At 38.0% G+C, this 22,062-nt stretch overlaps 1 protein-coding gene across 6 annotated transcripts in view; it reads right to left on the bottom strand.

Annotated features, from left to right (window-relative positions):
• adgrb3 (adhesion G protein-coupled receptor B3) overlaps positions 1–22,062 on the bottom strand; it is a 172,602-nt gene that overhangs the window by 46,219 nt on the left and 104,321 nt on the right. For all 6 annotated transcript variants that reach the window (XM_084735208.1, XM_084735207.1, XM_084735210.1 and 3 more), the window contains 4 exons: positions 12,165–12,311; positions 11,029–11,104; positions 7,399–7,501; positions 6,750–6,793 (listed from right to left, as the gene is read on the bottom strand). In XM_084735208.1, the coding sequence (XP_084591334.1) occupies positions 6,750–6,793; positions 7,399–7,501; positions 11,029–11,104; positions 12,165–12,311 (370 nt within the window). The remainder of the gene's footprint in view (positions 1–6,749; positions 6,794–7,398; positions 7,502–11,028; positions 11,105–12,164; positions 12,312–22,062) is intronic.

Here is a 22,062-nt window from a genome sequence, read left to right as displayed (position 1 = left end):
CCAGCAGAGCATCCTGCAGTTCTCTGGGTTACAAAACCAGTCAAAGCGTGACAACCTCAGGAAGCACATGTCATTAAATGTGGCCCAGACCTTTGCCTTATGTGAAACCTACAGTAGTTCAGACAGGTGAGTAATTTTGCTGTTTTCCTTTTAAGAAAAAATAAAGATTAATTTGACACTAATTATCTTGACAGGACTTATAGTTGTTGGAACGATGCTGTATTGTTTATTGTGTTCAAATGAATTATCATCATCTTCTTCTTACTCAGATCCTTTACTTACGTAATAATACTAATATCACAGTTTAGAAATACTCGATTACAAGTTAAAGGTGCAGTCAAATGTATTATTATTACTGATGTGCAACATACAAGTAACATTTTGCTGTTATATATAATGGGTTATGATTGGTAACAATGCACATAAGTTGATTATTATTAACTATTTAAAAACAGAGTATATTAGTTCTGCCACCAGGGGTCACTCTCACATTAAAACACTAACAAAAGACGTAGTTTGAGGACATCATGAAGTAGCGTGGGATCATGGGAGTTGTTCTCATCACTGTTAAACAACTACTTTCGCCAGTGAAAATCTATCTGACATGACTAGGGCAAAAATCCTGTTCACAGAATGCATTAAAGTTTTATTCACTTTTCGTCTGGACTCATTCGCCGCCTTCCTCTGATGTATCTGATATATCCTCAAAGTTGTAGCGGCAAGCAGCTAGCAGGAAACGCACCATTACCTTGAACAAATTACAGATGTCTCTGGTTTGATCATTATTGGAAACATCTGGGATAATGTAAATACATAACTACACAAGATATATAACATAGGCCAGGCGTTTTAAATACTTTCAGATGGAAATGTCCACCACTGTAAATTACCAGTCAGAGTATCAAGATCAGAGCTTCAGTGATTCATTGTTTAATAGATTATTAAGTTAATTTCCACCTATTTTGATACTGTATTAATTGTTTTGAGTCATTTTTAGATTAGACTAGATTAGACTGACTTTATTGTCCACCACATTGAAAATTTGTCTTTGGCTTCTCCCAAGATAAAACAATTTCATACATGTATATGCACACAAACATGCATGTCACAACACACTACTGAAAACATACACTGTGTACAATATACAATAGTACAGGCGGTTATGTAACGGGCGTGAGGTATGTCCAGTTATAGCTTTGCCAGTCAGCTTCCCTGCAATAAGAACAGTTTTGGAGAGCTTATTTTTGCTTTACCAAGCTGTTATGTTAAATGATAAGATGCTCTCAACCAGCCATTTCAAATATGTGTTGGCAAATGCCAAATCTCCTCAGCTTCCTGATTAAAAACAATCGCTGAGTGGCTTTCTTAAAAATGGTTAATGATTATTACAAGTACTTAAAGATTTCAGGTTCTTTTCCAGTATGACAGGACAGATATTACTCTTGGATTAATTTGTAGTTAAAGTTCCTTATGTTTTGCCAACATTAATTTCAGGTTTACTAGCCTGACACCATTCCTGCAGAACATGTACAGCATTATCTTTCGAGAAAAAAACAACGAGGGCCATATCATCTGCATTCTCTGATTTCAGCTTCTCAAATGTGAATATTTTCTGGTTTCCTTACTCCTCTAGGTCAATAAACTGAATATCTTTAGGTTGTGGACGTTTTCTGACATTTTATGGACCAAACAACTAATTGATTAATCAAGACCATAATCACCAGATTAATCAATAATGGAAATAATTGTTAGTTGCAGCCTTAATCAAGATACTGTATGTGGATCTTGCTGTATCACATACAAACTACTCAGTACTCATGAGAAAGAATTACCAAATTTTATGCCCTTTCATTTCTTTTTTTGAATTGTTTTGCAGGATTACTTTGCCTTTAAAATATCAGATTATTCTCATTAAACCAGTGCTCTATTTCAGAAATAAAAAAATTAGACTCTCGCTGCTTTTGAAACAGAACAATATATTTTTCTAGTTTTTCTGTGATTAAATTTAACAGCATCGTATTAAAAATGCACCCGTTCAGTTCACTCAGAGTAGCAAAAGGACAAACAGAACCTACAGCTTTGTAGAGATGAACAGCATGCTCTCCTCTTAAAACAGCCCTCGCAGTCGCTTACATAAAAAGACAAAACACAACAGTTTTTCCTTGTGTTGTCACATAAGAATATTCATGCCTCAGGTTTGCAGCCCTGTGGTGAAAGTGAAGCAGCAGAGACTCAGGTGTGGCAGCTGTCTCAGCCCTCAAGCTCTCAGTGTCGCTGCCTCCAGAGCTCAGCTCAGCATTCACATGTTCTGTATCCAGACTACGACGAGTCGGTGCAACGGGCAGCACAGAGGACACAGTTCTCCACTTGTGAACAACATTTTAATTCGGCTAATTGTTACAGTGAGCACTCATTCCGTTTGAACCAACATGGCTGACAGATGGCGTATTACCCCCTCGATGAGTCCTGAGAGTGGCTGCTATTGTGCAATAGGACGGGCCAACTGTTTGAAACGAACATGATAATCATACCATGGAGTCATTCGGCGGTGCTCTGATTAAAATGACTCGGCGTGCATCAGACGAAAATGTTGATATGAAACACTTGGTTTGTGAAAGTCAGAGAAAGAGAATGGAGCAGAGTTGGCCCACTTGTATCTTTGCGGTTCAAAAATAGACCAGTTGCCCTCAAATACATGATAGAGGACAGAGCATGCATGCACAATTCACATGCTATGTCACGGTAAAAATAACAACCTCATATGAGCTGTAGCATGAGCTGGTGCATACACAGCTGCTACCAAGTTTCCCCATTAATAACATCAAACTGAGCTCCCACATAGTTCCACTTCCTGCTCATCAAACTTCAATTATGCATAAAATACACACTACATAATTGACTGAGAAATAGGGAAGATTTCAAAACTTAGGTTGGAGATCTTGATTTTAAAAGAATGAAAATAAATAATAGATGCCTGCAGATGACCAATAACTGACACGTTCTGACACGAAAACACACACCACAGCATTAAACCTTACCTAGTCCAATTTCAAATTTGATTACAGTAATAGAGCAAAAGAATATTTTCCATAAGTTTTTAAAGGAATGTCAGTTAGGCTGGAAGAAAAATGTTCCCCTTTCCTTGAAAACCGTCCATAAGAAACTCTTCTCTTCTGAACATCTGAGGTTTGCTTCAGTATTTCTTTCTCTGAGCACTCTAGATCTGTCTCTTCGTCTCTCACTCACTGTTGAGGACGAGACGCGAGCATGGATGTCTTAAGGAGCTGCATTGTTGTCCAGGTGCAAACGGTACGTGCTGTGCAGTACCAGAAACAGGTTACAATAACAAAAATGATATAAATGTGTGAAAAACTGGTCATAAATCAAGAGAAATGTGGGAGAATTGTGACCTCAAGAGGAAACTGTGAGAGGGCAACGAAAAACAAGAGTCTCCTGAGAAAATCAGGAGGGTTGGCAAGTATGCTTTTGGCACTGTGCTTCAATAACAGTTGAGCAAACTTGGTGCCCAGTGGAACCTCAGTCAACTTTCTCCTTTCCTTTTCCCTGTATGCCATGTTCTTGGCTACGTTGATAAGAAAACTACATTTTGAAGATGATCAACAGATGTTGCTGCTGGAGCTGTAAAAATGATACATAGCCACATCTTCAATTAGTTTATAATAGCAAAATTCAAGCTAAATAGCTACCTGATCTACAATATACATCAATCATTGACTAGCTAGTTAGATAGTGTTTTGCTAACATTAGCTCACTTCAGATGTGACCCTATGTAGAGCTCAGCAGTGAGGCTCCAGAAGTGAAGTAAACTTGGAGTAAACAGAGCTGAATGGTTAGATGTGGTCATTTGGCCGCCCTTTTTTTAAATTTTTAAACTACCCACAATCACCCACGATCCTAAAGTGTAAAAACGACATCTCTGATTGTTGAAAGCTTGCTCTTACTATGAAAATACTTCATCTGTGACTGGCTAGCTTGGTAGCTTACATTTGCTAACATGATTCATACTAATAATTTTGTTATGCTGCAGTGAATATGATTCATATAGACACACAACACAACAAGTTAAATTTACAAAGCTATAGAAATAGTGGGTGGACATCGTTGAGCTCTGTGTCGCTCACAGGAAAAGGGGAAAGTTGACGGACGTACCAGGTTTGCTCAACTGTTATTGGAGCACAAAGCAAAAAGGGGAGGGATTTAGGAAAGGTCAACTAGTATTTATTTGGGCCTGTGTTCTAACACGCTATGTAGTACGAGCTATTTATTATTATTTCTGTTTTAGAAATATCAGATATACCAAACTAGTTATCCATCAATCTCAGTGTCCCATCAACATGTCAATTAAGATTGATAAAGATTGATCTTAAAAGTATGAAGAGTAAGATTTGTGTCCTGCTTGATCTAATCACACCTGTGGTTAGTTAGTTAGCAGAAACGGTAAATATCTGTTGCACCATTACAAGTTGCATTAGAAACAAACACATATAAACCATTCGGGCGAGCAAACCAGCCTTGAGCAGCTATAATTTGTGCAACAGAAGGAGAGCGTCTGTTTATCGTGCACCCAAACAAAACAAATTGTCTTCTGCGTCACGTCCAATATGTGCATTGTTTCCTGTAAATCCCTTGTGCATGTATGTGCAATTTAAATCCTGCACAGGAAAAGTGGACTTTTCCAGTAACAATTAAAACTACTATATATGGGGAAACAATTATACACCATGCAAATATTTTTTTTTTCCTCAAAAAATACCAGCCATTAATAGTATTAAAAATAGGGTTTGTTATAATGAAAGTTTCCAGGCTTATGACCATAAATTATTCAACAGCCATCAACCTCTGTTCTTTTTTTTTAAATGTAATTAGTAAATAGTTGCCTCTCAGCTAAAAGCAGTGAACAGGCCTCATTGGAAAGTAGTGAGAAAAGTTGACTCTCTGAGTGGAAATGCTCCAGCAACTCCGGCTTTATCAAGTGACACTGTGACAAGAACACTGCTGTCAAATGTTAACTGTGCGGATCGAAAATCATTCCAGTGCAAACAAGGTGACATCAAATCCCCTTAAAGAGCAGCACAACACCAAACTCAGGCAAAACAAACTCAACTATAAAGTGTGTGGAAAGGAGTCAACAAACAACTCAGAAAAGCAGTGATTATATGTGTAAATGTATAGAGGATGGACAGAATACCAAGATGAGTACAATATAATATGATGCCCAGTACAATCACTCTTTGTGATGCTTATATAAATTTTGTTGTGATTGTGTCAGGTCTCAAGGTTTTACTTTTTGCTGTTGCTGTGTTTCTTTTGATAATGCAGCTGTGTTTTGCATATGTCCTCATGATTTTTGAGAGTTTTCCCCTTGCTACGTTATGTAATTCTGCAGTACTTGTCTGACGCTCCAGCACTTCAGGCAGGGACAATCCGTACCGTCGGTATCTCTGTGAGTTTTCTTATCAATGCTCACTTGTACTGTTAGTATTCTTGAGATGGCTGCTGTGGCTGATGCATGCTGTCAATTGTTTTGGAATTTAACATCCTGTACAACTCACTTGTATGAATGCCTCTATAATTCAGATTTTTGGGAGTGAACCTATGACTCATGAGTGACTCATATTACGTTTGCGTCTTGACGACATCATGACTGCATATGCTGAACAACCACAACTGTAGAATCACATCAACACTGACTCACACTCACTGAAAAACAAATTGAACAACAACTGGCTTAAATCAACACATGTTAGAGTCTCAGTAAAGCATTAACATCACACAGAATGCTTCACAGCAGTTTCATTTGTACCTGGGCTTTTTGTACAGGGCTGCTTTATCTTCTATTTTTTTGTCCAATTTTGTTTAATGTATAATTTTGCCTTGCAGGCTTATTTTCTCCAGCTGTCTTGCTTGTTTGTAAAGCAACAGCACAGCAAAGATGTGAAAAACAGAAATGGGTTTCTGATTTTTTGAAGATGAAGGGAGGATGAGCGCTAACCCAATTTTAGAGATATAACAGAAAAGCAAATAAGAGTGTCTTATCCAACAAGGAAAAGAGACAGCAAGGAAACCAGAAAAAGGACAGGTTGTTACATCACCTTATTGCATGGCTTTGTTGTATGCTTAACTCTGATTGGTCAATCATGCTATTTGGAGACAAACAGCAAATAAACAAATGTTCACATTTGAAAAAATCAGTCAGTATGTTATTCTCTGAAGTGTTTTTAGAGGCATTTCTTCATTAAAGGTCATACAAGGTAGATATGTTAGGTTTAAGTGTGCTTCTCCCATAGGTTTCAACAGAACTTGCACCAAAGTCTGGCACCAAGCACAGCATAAACGAGCAGGTCATTCTTGGGAAATAAACTCCAACAGGATGATTTAAGACCCCTTTCATTTTGTGTTGGGTTCCTGCATCACCTTGTCAGGAATTATTTTGCAATAATGTCCTGCTCATGATTTTATGGATTTAAAAAATATTTTATTGTTCCAACAGAGTCTGTGATCAGAGCTGCATTCATAGCAGTGGTCTGTTCTTCATAGCAACAGTTTGCTATATACAGAAATAACAGACCTTAGAATGCTGTAACTGACCAATCAGAATGGAGTATTTAACAAAGGCGTGTAATAAAGTGATGTAATAACACTTCTTTCTTTCCTTGGTGTACAGTAAGTGAAACAAACTCAGGAATCCTTACAAAAACTCAGCAGAGTGAAGGAGCATGCCCACTTACATGATGGTGCTGTCCCACAGGGCACAGTAAGGATTCATTGTTCCCTGGAAGGCAGGAAAAGGACAAAATGTTTATCGGGTAAATTATGCTGATAATTGATCATCATTATAATCATCCCCATCATTATAAATCATCTGCATGTTTGCCCTTCTATGCAAGATCTTTTGAAAATGTGTTTCATGTGTGGAGTAACTTATCAAAGATACACACTAATACACACACACACACACACACACACACACAGACACACACACACAGACACACACACACACACACTTGCTGACACGTTCAGACTCACATGCACTTTATCTCCAAGATGAATAAAAAGGCCTGGATCATAAAAGGGATTGTCCATGTAATTATCTGACTGCGGTGCACTCTCCTGACACCGGATGCTTGCAAATTAATTATGGAGCCAATTAACCACCATTGTGTGTTAGCTAATGGGTGGTGATATGTGCTGTGGTCATTGTAGAACGAGATGAGTCAACAGACAAAAACTCTTTCCAGTGTTAAAGGAAGGAATCTTTCATCATTTAGAGCAAAACTAACATGCAAAGCAACATTCACATGTCCAAGCCACATTGTATTATTTTGATCCATATGAAGGTGTCAGTCCCTGTGTTGCAACATGACAGGTGGTGCTTACATTTGCCAGGTGAGCGAGTTCAATCTCCAGGTGGGACTCGGTTGCCTTGGGCTCAGGCCGCACAGTCACAGCGATGACCTTGGAGTTCACAACTGTGTCGTTCCTGAGTCAAATAAGAGATGCACAAAGGTTAGAAAGTGATCAGATGCCATTTTCACCCAAACTGCAATAGCCAGTGTGGCTTTTTGCACTTGCATGGGCACAGATAGATCTTCCCCAAAATCTAACCAAGTAGTTTTGTTACCTAAACCCAACCAAACTGCCACTGATAAATGAAAATGCCCCTATAGTGGTGAAATGCAAAAGCCTGAGTCTAGAGCCAGTATTTGGTTTATCTGTTCTTGTACCGTTTTGAAGCCTCCAGTTCAGCATTACAGGGGTCGCCATCTTGTTTTGTTGCAACCAGAGCACGCACAGTACTAACAGGAGCAAGAAGCTGAGTGACATACAGTGACCTGGGTGGTGCTTGGTTTGACTCGTCCGTTCAGCCGTTGTGATCTTTCTCGTATGACAACTAAAAACACTAAAATGTGTTTCTGAAGACATTTAAAGTGAGTATTAGGCCACAAAGTAGCAGAATCTTTATTCATATTTGATCAGCATTGCCTATTTTGACAGGTTCATCTGAGTTTTGGGAGACTTTGTTGGAAACCAGAAACACAGTAACAAAGCTGCCTGGTTTTCTCTTGAAGTGTTTCCCTGATCTCCGAAAGATTTTGCAAGAGTGCCATTTTTACCATTTCCACTCTAAATTGAACCATCATTTTAAAAAATGAACATCACACTGTATTAAGAAGACTTGAAACTAGAGCTTGAGACCTTAAAATCATTAGGAAACTGATTACTGAGGTCATATATCGAGTGAAAAGTGGGGTCATTTCACCATAGGACTCAGTACATTTACACTAATACAATACAAATACTCCAGCAACCAGCTGAGTCGCCCCCTGCTGGCCATTACAAAGACTGCAGGTTTAACTTTCTTCTTCTTCTTCTTCTTCTTCTTCTTCTTCTTCTTCTTCTACTGTTTATGTTTTGAAGTAATGGAAACACATTGATTCTTATTTTCAGGGGATTGCTCATTAATTAAAACATACTTATGAATATTATGTTGCATTTCTTCAATATTCTGCCAAAAAAAAAAAATCTTACACACTGCACCTTTAATTGGGGGTTACTGGGTGTCGCGATCTAGTCTCTTACACACTGTGGTACAGTAGAGGCTCATGTTTAATATATAAGCTTAACTGTATTAGCATACTGTATATCCCTGTAAATGTTACATGGAGATTAAGGGTATAAAGGATGAACATCAGACAACATTTCCAGTGTTCAAAGCCTTAACACCGACTTTACTTCAAACACCTGAGGTCTCTTTTTACGCTCTGTGAAGGAGCATTAATGTGTAAGGATTAGGTTTAAGTGCAGAGTCAGTGAGTCTTATGTGGGATCTATAGGGAACACTGGTATGAAAACCTGATCTGGAGTTTCTGAAAAGATTTTGCGCACATATTTTGAATTTAAAGTTCCTCTCTGCTGGCTGATCTAATAATCTAGAATTTAGAGTGCAAGTTCTTTGAATTAATTTTTAAAAGAGTCGAGCGAGGTACTTTCTCTTGTGCGACTTGTATTGAATACTAACCCAAATATCAAACACTCAATAACAGGAGCATTGAAAAAGCTGCCCATTAGACGTCAAAGCAGCTATACAGGATGTTTGCCAGTAATGGTGTTCAAAACATCCAAGCAGACCAGAAAACAGGGAGTACGAATCAAAGGCTCGCCTGAACTGAACGAGATGTTTCTTTGTATCCTACGCTTTGAAAATCTGGCATTATAGTCCTGCTTCAAAAACCATCTCCAGCTATTGTATAGTTGACAGAATATTCTTTTTATTAGAAGCTGAAATCCATGAGCACTTCCCACAAGGAAGAAAACTGTCAGCTTCACAAAGGAAAGGAGAGGTGATACCGCAGCAGCCCCCTGTCCTACCAGCACCACTTGAGCTGAGAATATTTTTATCTGACTCTGTCATATGGTACAAGTCGGTTATTTTAAAATGGGAATCAATGGAGTAAATGGATACATTCTCCAGTTCGTCACTCTCCACTCCACACTGAGAAACTTCTGACATTTTGTGGCAAAAAAAGTTATTTTCTTCTTTCAAACTTCAAAACATAAAATTTGTCAAATGGAACCCGCTCAAGTCTTGAAGAGATTCCACTTGATCTGCTCGTCCTCCTGTTAGTCTGGAGAGGGCGAGCGTCAGCGTGGCGTTATGAGCTCCTCTCCACATGTGCACAGAGGGTTGCTGCTCCACCTGTGACAGCTGGCCTGGCCTGTCCTGGAATGAATGACCGCTCCGTCCTTGGGACGTCGGTGCCAGGGACTTGTTGACTGGGGTGTGACACCAGGTGTTTGTTTGGGACATCCTGCTGCTTTTCCAGGCACTAATGTCATCCTTAATTAACTACATATTCCACGCTACAGTGAACATGTTTCATTTACGTAATTAGAGTCAACACGAACACCAGTTTCTAAGTTTTATATATGAAAAAACGTTTGTTTGTTTGTTTGTTTGTTATCACCAAGGACAAAATTAGAGGGATTTTAAATACAAGTTAGGGCTGCACAGATCAGATAATCAATACTGCTATTTGTCTGAAAAAAGCAGCTTGTCTCACGTGAACAGAAGCCAGGACGTGAGTGAGACCTGTCAGTGTCTCTGTCATCATGTCAGCTGTATGGAGTTTTCTGAAGTTCAAGGAAGAAAAAAGCAAAAAGGCTGAGAACTATTTATGCATTTATGCAAATTATTAATTTCATTTTGAATGTGAACGCTACTGGTCAATTAAAAATGCTGCTAAAATACTTTGTTCTTGTATCAGTATCTGTATCAGATATTAAAAAGTGATATCAAGCTGTCCCCTATGTAAAGTATCCTTAAAAGTCATCAATTTCAACTTACAATAACAGGTACAACACTCTTTTGGTGTGTCAGAAAAGTGCTTGCATGGAAATCTCCTATCTCACCATCTCGGTCTGCCTGGCTAAAGAACGTGATGTTTTTTTTGATCTAAGGATCATTTCACTAAGAAATGGCAATTTTTCATTTTATATTTTAACAATCTGTCCTCTCCTGAGTGAGACTCATCTGTGTGGTCATGTGCATTCATTAACCCGGTCCTCTGTCCGTCTCTTGTCTGTCTAATTGGTATCAAACTGTAAAACTATTGTACTGTTATAAAACTTTACCTAATTGAGCATTAAGGCTACCTGGGTGGGTGAATTGAATTTTTTTTTTTACATTGTGATTTGTTTAAACTGAAAAAAATGTAAGAACTTGATCTTTAAATTTTTAATGCCATACTATACATTTCTGCTAATAAAGTGCTTATTAAAGGAGAAGAAAGTACAATAAAAGCAGTACAGTAAAACTATTAAACTGCTCGTGTCTTTGAAGTGGAACATTTCAGGGACACTGGAGTCAGGCACAGCCTGTTTTAAGACTTGATCTACTACTCTGAATAAAAACGGACACCTCTGCTGCTTCCAAAGGATTAAATCTGTCTCATATTTCCTCGTGCCAGCAGACCAGAAAATACAGACAAGGAGATAGGCTGCACTTACTTTGGTGAAGGTAGCATGAGTCCAAGAGTCTTGTAGAGAACTGTTCCCAGAATGAAGACCGGAGATCCTTCCATATCTGAAGGAAACAATGAACAATTAATTAACACTGTTGTTGAGTTATTATGCTGATAGACTTCCTTTTTCATAGTATCTCCCGACCTCATTATACAAGAGGACCTTGTTGCCAGATTTTCAGTTAAAAAGTAAATATTCAAAATGTCCATGTTGTATATATTTAATACTGTAAGTTCTGCCTCCCAGTAACATGGTGAATTTTCATAATTCAAGGGAAAGTTTTAATTGGGAGTAACACTTGGCTTAAGTAAACCTGCTAGTTTGTTGTGCCAAGGCAGTTTCTGCCAATAACACTTAAAGAAAAAAAAGATTTTTTATTTTTTCAACAAGGAGCACTTTTCGCAACTTTTTCCAACAGACTTTGTTGACTCCAGTAAGATAAGTGCTAAAGTCTCCAGTAGAATCAGCTTCTTACACTGTCCAAATTAGAGTGGCCAGGATCAGGCACGTGGCACGGATTCCTAATCAATCCCTTGTTTTGTTATCTTTGATATATTCCAGATAAGACTGATTACACCAATTAACCAAATTGTCTGGCTCTGGATGGCGATATATAGTACAGTGGCAACTGGCAGTGTTTGAAAGGATGCTGAAAACGCTGAGTCGATTGAAAACTCAGCGACTGAACAAGCACAGGCAAGCAAACCTGGCTTTGTTCAAAGGCTTGTAGCATTATTTCACTTCCCCAAAACAACGGGTGATGTACCATAAAACATTAAGAAAATACCTTCTGCAGAGGACTGATGTCTCTGTGTGAAAGTAGAAAGCAATTCGACTAAAATCATCCAGCTTTTGCTGAGATGTCAAGATATTTATTTTCCATTCCTCAGCAGCGGCCGATGAATCCATCATTGTCTGTTCACTAGGCATTAATCCTACATTTCTGTCACAGTTTCCTCTGCAGATTCTATACATGTTGCTGCAAGTTTTCTGAAGAAGTAAACTTAACATATAATGTATCTTCTAAGACAAATAAATGAAGACAGGGTATGTGGAGTCCTAAAGAAAGACGTGCTGGACCAGATGCAGAATGTCTCTGTGAAATATACTCCCTCACATACCTGCTGACTGGGAAACAAAGAGGCCCTTTGGGATGACCACTTTATCTTCGGAGTTCCTGGCCCAGTCAACCATGCCTTTACGACCCTTCATGGGGAAGTTGATGTCAGTCATCACAGACACTGCGGGAAGTCTCTGGATGCTGGCCACTGCAGAATTCAAACACACACACACCAACAGAGAAATACTGATGATCAATATGCTTCAGAGTATTTATGAGTTTGTAGATCGTCTCCTGGAAAATCACCTTAATTCATTCACAAGTCAGCCTGTGATAAAAAAAAAAAAAAAAAAGAAATCAGCTTCACATGTCACGTTTTTCCTGTCTCTTGGTCACACATTAAAGGGAGAGTTCACCCCAAAATCAAACCCAGATATTTTTCCTGTTATCTGCAGTGCTTTTCATCCATCCTTTTCTTAGTTTTGAAGATATCAGCCGAAGAGATGTCTGCCTCATCTCCAAGAAATTGGGACTAAATGGCACTCTGAATGCCAAAAAAACAGATTTGAAAAATTCAGCTTTCTTTCCAAAAATCATAACCCAACTAAGATAATCCACAGACCTTGTTGTGAGCAGTTTCAACTACTGTCTTTCTGCAGTAGAAACTATCAGAAATATTTTATTTCTACTGGACAGAAAGTAGTTACTACATGAAACTGTTCCCAGCAATTATTGTTTTGAAGAACCAGGTCATTTCTGGAAAGAGACATTGCTGTTGAGTTTTTTTATTTATTTATTTTATTTTTTGCCACTTAAAGCCCCACAAGCTGGGTGCCATTTAGTCCCATTATATTTGAGAGAAGGCAGACATCTCTACTCAAACCAAAACTATCTAGATGGGTAAATGAGAGTACAAGCCAGAGTAAAAATATGTATTTTTGATTTTGGGGTGAGCTGTCCCTGTAACTATTAATTAAAGAGTGGAATACACACCCAATCACACACTCACAGACGCAGCTTTATGTGTTCTTTGTATTTCTGTACTGATACATTTCCATGCAAAGTGATTCTGTTTGTTGCATAAATATGACATATTACCATCATTTTAGACTGATTCACATAATTTGTTAATAATTTTGCAAAAAAAAACCTTTGATTTTGACTGAGGCAGGCTAGATCCATTCTTTATGCTAAGCTAAGCTACTTGCTGCTGATTGTAGCTTCATATTTACCATACAGACAGATAGACAGAATAAACTGATTTTCTCATTTCACTCTTGTCAAAACAACAAAAATACATATTTTCTTAACTATTCCTTTAACCTTCAGTACTGATAGGAGGAGTTGCTGCTAAAAGAAAGTGAAGATTTTTCATTTTTGAAATGATGTGAGTGAGCTCTCAGTCTTTATAATCTATAATCTATATTAATCTATTAATATGAATCAAAGCCTGAGTTTTCAGTTGAAAAGTTTCACTCTGTTCCGCTGTATGTTCTGTTTACACCTAAAAGTGATGTAATATCACACTATTAGTGCAATGTTACATCACTCTGGGCAGAGTATTTCTTCTTACCTGTTTCACCTGCTAAATCTCTGCTTGAACATTGCAGCTTAGGTGTAAATATGAGCAAACCGAGCTGAAACTTTCATCCCTCAGACACTGTGCAACAAGACATCTGATTTACTCTTCAAAGGCAAAATCTGTAATCCAATATAAACCAATAAAAAAAGGTCTAAACACAGGATTGGACTCTGCCACCATTTTCAAACCGAGAGGCAGATCTTTAAATACTGTGGCTAACGCCACACAACAATGACATCCTGTAAGACTGGAGGGGATCATGCAATCACTTATGAGTGAGTGTGTGTGTGTGTGTGTGTGTGTGTGTGTGTGTGTGTGTGTGTGTGTGTGTGTGTGTGTGTGTGTGTGTGTGTGTACAGTACATGTCTGCGCATGACCTGGAGCCTGTCTGCAGCTGATTTCTAATACGTCTGGACCCATCAGCCTAATTTTTTTGAGCACATTCATAACAGCTGTGGTCAGATGTATTATATTTTCAGGTCATCCCATTCTTGTGAATGCGATATCTCAAGAATGCCTTGCGGGCATTTCTTCAAACTTGACACAAATGTCCACTTGAACTGATTATGTTTTGGTGGTCAAAGGTCACTGTAACCTCACAAAACATGTTTTTGGCTATATTTCAAGAATTCATATGCTACTTATGACAAAATTACAAACAAATGTCTAACAGGATATTGGCAGTGCAGGAGAGTAACTATTTATATACAAATATTCAAACATTACTAGTCACAAACATATGACTTTCACTTGTCCATCTTGATTAAGATTCTGAATACACCATTAAAGGTAACCTAAAGCTTTTTGAAGATTTGCTTTACTGTCACTGCACCACAGGAGCACAGTAGGCTTTAAAAGGGGTTGTTTTAGCATCATCTCTGCACATATGACATTTACATGCCAGCATATTGGCAGTGGATACAGTTTGCGACAGTGGCGCTGCAGGTCATCATATCATGTCAATGATTTCAGACCCTGTAAGAGAATTGTTTGCCTCAACCAATATTTCCAATTTTTATGAAATGAAAATAAAATATTTTAATTCATTTTATCAAACTAAATTGTGTATGTGTGTGTAAAATCCCCAAATAGGTTGTTAATACATCCATTTACACAATTACCACAAAGTGCACAATCAGGGCTACAACAGGCGGCTGACAACTGGCAGTCAGGTAATCTCCTTAATCGCTCTTTTCTTTTCTCACCTCCCTGCTGAGGTGCCATAAAAGGCCGGTCCATGCACTAAGGCGACGACAAGGAAAATTCCCAGGATCAACAGAAAAGGCCTCAACATTACAAGGGGAGGATAAAGATGTGCTGTTCTCTACCTGGTATCACATCCAGTCCCGGTCAGGTGGTGCTTCAGTGAGGGGAATCTGAGGCTAATCCTACCATTGATGCAAAAGCTCTATTGTTCCTTGTGTGCTGCCAATAATACAATTTGAATCCTGGCGAGACTCCATGTTTGAGTGAAATCTGTGACAGAAGGTGTGTCTGCGTGTTTCGGATGATCCAGCAGCGGGCATGAAATCACAGAACGCCACGAGACCCCGAAATTGCAAAGAGGCCCGTTCACAGCGCCAGATGTTGGGAGCAGGAGTGTGTGTGTGTGTGTGTGTGTGTGTGTGTAGGGGGTTTTAGTCACGGGGCACACTGTGCAACACAACAGGGTGCTGGGAAGACTGTCTTTCAGAGTTCTGGGTAATTCTGCAGGTAAATGGGGCTTTGCACTTGCCTGATGGGGCTAGACAGCACAAATAAAGTGATCATTTAGGACTGTGATGCTTCTGAACACCGATTCACTGCATTCTGCATGGCTCATTTTCATAAGAGGGAATTATGGCATTGCTCATTACATCTGAATGCGTTCATGAGAGGTTCAGCATTAAGTAAACTGTTGAAGTCAGACAACACAAACATTTTGCACGGAAAATAAATTAATGAGCATTTGCCGCCATTGTGTGTGTGTGTAATTGCAATTAATCACTATTAATGTCAAAATATTCTCTCGACCGTGAAGTACAGCCTCACAATAGACAGCCAGAACAAAAATGTCAAACGCCCATGATGTATTTCACCTTCAAAGCGGTGTTTAATTTCCTAACATGTCCCAAGCTTCACTTTGTCCTCCAAGTGTTTGCTTGTAAGGAGGGAGAATAAGTTGCTGGAGTGGAGAGCCTTTTGCAATCAAGGTTATTTGACTAAAAGTAGGAGGACAGAGGACGATGCACCGGTGACAGCCAGTATTTATCTAGGTGTCAAGAGGCTGCCATAAATTAGTGACGAAATGATGCCGCAATATCTTACTCAGCCAGATGCTCTCCACTTGGCTTCCACCGATGGATCCACAAAACTTTCCATTCCTTTAATCAAAAGGGCCACGTGAGCTGAAATTACTGTGTGGCTCGATACCAAAGCCTGTGCTGTGTCCAGGGGTAAAATAATTATCTTGAAAACTCTGTGCTCCATGCCCTGGCCATGTATTATCAACATTAAGTTTAGTATGTTGGCTTTTTTTTCCAGAATACACAGTGAAATGTGACTGAATTGCAAAAAAAAAGGGTATTGGCTGCAATCACAACCAGCTGTGTTAAAGGAGAATTATGTAGCAAAGGTGTGTGCAAAAGTGAGTACAGCAGTTTAAATAGTATGATGGAGACAGATACTGTATATCAAATGGTTTGAAATGATATTTAACAAATAATATATGGTTGAAATGTCTTCTTCCATCTGGCTTCTCCTCCCCAGACTCAGGGAAGCTCTGCAGGCTGCAGGAGCTCCAGGAGACACGCAATGTTGTAATAACACACTAATAAGCGACAAGTCCTACACTTTATGTTGATCAGCTGTTTATCACAGGCAGTTCTCTGGCAATGTAAAGTTAAGACTGTTATACTGAAATCAAAAGCCCACAACTTTGAAAAAACACACTCTATTCTTTGAGTTAAGTGACTGCCTGTCTCACTTCCTGCCAGACTTCATTAAATGTTCGCTCAGTTTAACCATAATAAACATCTACTCTGTCTAAAAGATCATTTATGATTTCTTATGACTCATAAACAGACACTTACTCATTTCTGCGAACATTCAGCATTAATTTGAACTCCAATTAATGTATAACAAGCAAATAAAAACAGTTATTCCACCTGGAATAGAAATTTCAAAGAGGGGACGACGTGGCTGCAGCGTTCACGTCAGAGAAGCGAGTATTTCAACTTAACATGTTTCCTTAATCTCTGATGACATGTCATGGTTATTTTATGATTTATCACAGAAAATATATAACTGATTCCTCATTAAAATCAATGAAGAAAGATGGTTAAAAGAGTGTTTTATATGGAATCAATAACCACTAACCTTCATTTAAAAAAAGACAAAAATGCCTAGCCCTATGACCCAACTTATTCCTCGAGACTTAAAAACAATAAATGTACTTTGTGAAAAAAAATGACAAAATTAAAATGTGGAAATGAGGAATGAACACTCTAATATCTTATTTACCAAAATAACTTGACTTTCTTATTAATATTTGGAGGATGTCTGAGGGAATAAAATGTAAATGATGGATTAAATTGTACTTCTATCAATGTGAATTTGATGATTAGTATCAATTGATTTTTGCTCTTTATTACCCAGCTTTGTTAAATACCCAATTCTGATTGGTCAGTTACAGTATTTTAAGGTCTGTTGTTTCAGTTTTCTTCGTGTTGAGATCCTGTATCATCTAGTTTCTGGGATTTATTTCACAATAATGACATGTTCACTATACATTATCCTTTTTTTCATCTTTTGTTTTGTCAGCTTGCTTGACTTGTTTGATTTGTTGTTGTTTGTGGAATGTTTTTTCTTTTTCTGCTTTTCCTTTCTGCCAGTATTTTCTCTGTTATTGTCTAAGTTATTGTTACTATTAACAATGAATATATTGTGGGAAAAGAAAAGTGACTGAATTAATGTACCTTTTATATAAATACTCTATGTGTGGAAGTCTGAATTTTTGACCATAATGGCACCTAAACAAAAAGCTATACTTTTTCCTGACATTTACAACAAAAAGGTAAAACAGGTACCCAGTTCTCTGGCAGGTAAAAAAAAAAAGACCTTTTATATTTTCCCACCAGCAGTCAGTGAGGTTCTGGTTGATTCTAGCCAGAGGCAGCTCATTACTGCCACATCTTCAGATAATTGCTCAAAAGCCAAATGGACCCTCAGCGTGAAGATTTCTCTAAAAAGCTCCTTCAGAAGTCTGCCAGCCTCGGTCCTGCATCACCAACATTTTTATCATGCAGTACTTTCAGCATCCACGTACTCTTCCTGAAGTACAAACATTAAAACTGTACACAGTGTTCATATCCTCTGATCGCTGTACGCTGGAAATGCAGGCCCTTTTCTCTGAGATACAAAAGAAAAAATAATAATCGGGTTTCTTTCAATAGACATCAAGTCTATTAATGGGGGTGAAAACGTACAGGAACGGCTGTACCACTATAATGGATGGGAACTAAAACGAGTCTTCAAAGCTATAATCTCCTGGGACTGAGAGATTTGTCAGTTTTGTGTATTTCAACTGAATCAGTGTGAAAAAAGGGGGGGGGGGGGTCTGTCTGCTTTATTAGTAAAACTGATGAGCCGACACAGCTGCAACTCATTAACAAGGTGCAGGCAGTAATCAGGAAGACTTCAGTCACACCTGGAGAATTAGGAGAAGTAAAAGACAAAGACAACTGGAAGCTTTCAAAAAGTTCTCTTTGATACACATTCACTCTCAAATACATGTTCATATTCATTGAGGAAAACTCTGAAGATGATTTTTTATCTTTATTGGCAGCATTTTAGGTTTATTTGATGCTTTTTCTTAATTCAGGTTTGCTCTATTATTTAAAAATACCAGTGAAAATATACCCTTAATATAAATTCTGTATTATTATGCATGTTGCCAAATATAATATCCCAGACTTTTAGATTTTTGTTGAGCTGCAACAATTAATCAGTTATTAATCCATTATTAATCCATTATTAGTCCATTATGAAATTAATTGTCAACTATTTTGATATTTGATTAATCAGTTTGAGTAATTTTATTAAGAAAAAGAGTAAAAATTCTCTGAATCCAGCTTCTTAAATGTGACATTTGAAGACGTCACCTGAGGCTTTTGGGAAACACTGATTGACATTTTCCATCATTTTCTATCATTTTGTGGACCAAACAACTAATAATTAACCAAGAAAATTGTCTTTAGTTTAGTCAGACAACTCACGTTTAAGAATGTTTATAGCGGCAGCAGAACATAGAGTTTGGCATCTAAACCCCATCACTCCTCACAGATTATGTTTACATAGAGATACAGAGGAGTGATGAACACATATCTTGGACCCCCTGTCGGAGCCCGCAGGTGGATGCTGGGGCGGCGGTGGGGCTGAATGAACAGGCAGTGAGGCTGAAGCAAGCCAGCAATGGTACTGGCAGGCAGAGGGAGAGATGGGAGGTTTCAGCGGTTTAAATAGACCGCCAGATTGGAAGGGTGCATTTAGTATGTACTACAGAGTGTGAGACATGTCATGTATGATTGCAGTGCAGCTCGAGTTGACTGCCTCAACTAGCTTGCAGGCATTGCTAGATTTTTGTATGAGGTTCTGTCATCTTACAGGCAGCCAGTGTTTTCCATTGTTTCAGTATACATATGATGATAAAGGTGCAGGTTATTTATCATAATTAATATTATGTCTACATGTATTTGTGTAAAAAATGTTGAACAGTGCCAGACAGATTTTTCAGTTCAGTCAGATCAATGTTTAAATCAATGCCCCTTCAAATGCAGTACCACACCAGATAATATCATCATTTTGATGGAAATTAGCATAAAGGTATTTGTGTTAGATGTAGTGAAGTGGACTGCATGTTTTTCTGTAATGCAGTTTTCTGTGAATCCAATGAAAACTAATGAAGCTAAAAAACAAGAAAATGGTGGTTTGCTGAAAAATGATAGCATGCTTGGAAAACAGTCAGCAGTAAAATATAAGTGATTTGCAGAAAAATGAAAAAACAAAAAACAGAAACAAATTCAATAGCTCCAGCACGGTCTTTCAAGACAGTCAGTGCTTTCTTTAAGACTGAAACACAATGCTGAGTTGCATCACCGCCCCTTGTTTACTGACAGATTTTCTGTCACATCATGTCCGACGGACAGACACGGTTTAATCCACAGTCCCACGGATTTGAGCCGAGGCCAGACAATCATATGGCTGACTAATAGAACAAGAGTCAAGTTTAGCTCTGCAGTACAAGGAATTTGAATGAATCTGGATAAAACACTTAACTGTCAATTTAGAGTCCGTATCACGGAGTAGATTGCATATTGTGTGCATGAAGCAGGGGTCATGTGTTTATGCTTTTTCGCGCATTAAGAGGAGGCACCGGCCATGAGATTGGATGAATACCATTAAGCCAGATTGGAGGAGGAATAAAGTAAGAGAGGGCCCCTGAAATATGTCTGTGAAAGAAGTCATTAATGCTTGGCATTAAGAAATGCATTCAACCCTCATTTCCAAGTGTCCATTACTTAATTTGCCTCTCATGGTGTTTCATAATGGCATTTTGATGGGAGCATGTTTGCTATGCTATTCTTGGGGGCTACCTATTCATCATTATGGAAATCATAATATCATAAAGAGCCACTGAGTGTGAGTGTTTGATAGAAGTGGGTCAAAATGTTAGCTATTGTAAAGAATACAGGGAACAGAGCTCACTCCTCCAGAGGAATTTCCAGCCAGCACAACTGTACATGCTCACATTCGCTTGCATGAATAAATCACCACCGCGGTTCTATTATTCCATTCCAGTAAGACACCATTTATGGCTGAGTAAGAAATGAAATGCCACAGAGACCTCAGATCATCCAAGAGGCTGCGCGACAGAAGCAAAAAGAACCCACGAGAACATTAGGGAAGAGAAATACTGCTAGACTCATATCCAGAGACGTTTTTTCATCCAAAGAGGGGGAGTTATAATCTGGACCACAATCAGTGGTGCAGAAAGAGAAATGTTAGCAAGCTCATTACAGCTGCAAAGAATAACTTGTAATTTCGCTTCCAATTTTATAGCCTTTTATCAGACACTCCCACAACATATTTTTTAAATAAGTGCTAATCTCGCAAGGAAGTGACAAACAATCTTTTTTATGCTGCTGCACTTCTGCACAACACGCTTCAGGCTACGCTCTGCTAATCATGTTTTTTTTTTTTCATAAAGGACTGCAGTACAGTGCAATAACATACAGAATGACTTCATCTCCCATCATGCCACAAATACTTTATTTCATTATAGCGATATATGTTTGAAACCATGCATAAATATAAAAGGTCTAAGACATGGTGTTAATACAGTGAATAATATGACTCATTCTTGAGGATTGGCCCATAACGTATTTTGAGGGGGTTTGATTTTTACTCTTCAATTATACTGGGATAATATACTTTAGAAGATAAAACTCTTGGCTATTAAGCCTTGTAACAGGCTAAATATTTTATTAAATGTATGACTTCAACTTCTAATGGAGCTGACAAAATGTTTTTTTATTTTTTATAGGACAGTACCCACTTTATTTTTTAAAGCTGTGAAGAGTTCTCTTAAATACAATTGTTTAAACAATAATTTTTATTTAGCTTGGATTAAGCAGGGCTACAGAGTTGAAATATCATGGTTGAGACACATCTGATAGCAATATTTTTTTTTAATAAATTTGTCAAAAAGTAGAAAGTTTACCAGTGCTTGAGCTGTATTCACACCTTTTTTAAACCAGGAGGCAGGACAGGGGTCCTTTACAGTATAGCTAATCCTTTTTATGCCTGATTAAATCATGTTTTCAGAGTTTACAGAAATCTAGGATACAGCTTTAAACTTTTTAACTTTTTTTTATACCTATATTATCAGTAGGTATTGTTAATTTTAGATTTAAACATGCTGATGTTGTGAAGTCTTGTCTGGGAAAAGGGCGTTTTCTGGCACAGAGCTAGTTTAGAAGTGAAAATAATTAAAGCAGTCCAAAAATTTTCACCAAGAAATGGAATTAGAGCGTTGGTATTAATCATTTTTAAAATCTGTCTTTGGTAGGACATGTTTCTCAAGAGTGGGTGAGGTAAAAATAATCTTGTGCAGTTGTTATTTTAATTCTACTACTTTGCTTTGCAGGATTATTAATAACTTCATTTTTATTTAGCTTGTATTCCTTGAAATGAAATATCATTAGAGTATAAAAATATCTTATAATATAGGAGGGTTGTGTGTTTTTCTTTATAGCTCTATTTAAAGAAGAGCTCTCCTCTTGTGGGGGTTCCTACACTGTGCGCTCTTGATATTGAATTGGGTGTTAAGTGTTTTCAT

Source organism: Lutjanus erythropterus, chromosome 14 (genome assembly GCF_056507025.1).
Source record: "Lutjanus erythropterus isolate fLutEry1 chromosome 14, fLutEry1.hap2, whole genome shotgun sequence".
Classification (NCBI taxonomy): Eukaryota; Metazoa; Chordata; class Actinopteri; order Lutjaniformes; family Lutjanidae; genus Lutjanus; species Lutjanus erythropterus.
Note: the sequence above shows the minus strand (reverse complement) of the source record. Positions and strands in the feature narration are given on the sequence as shown.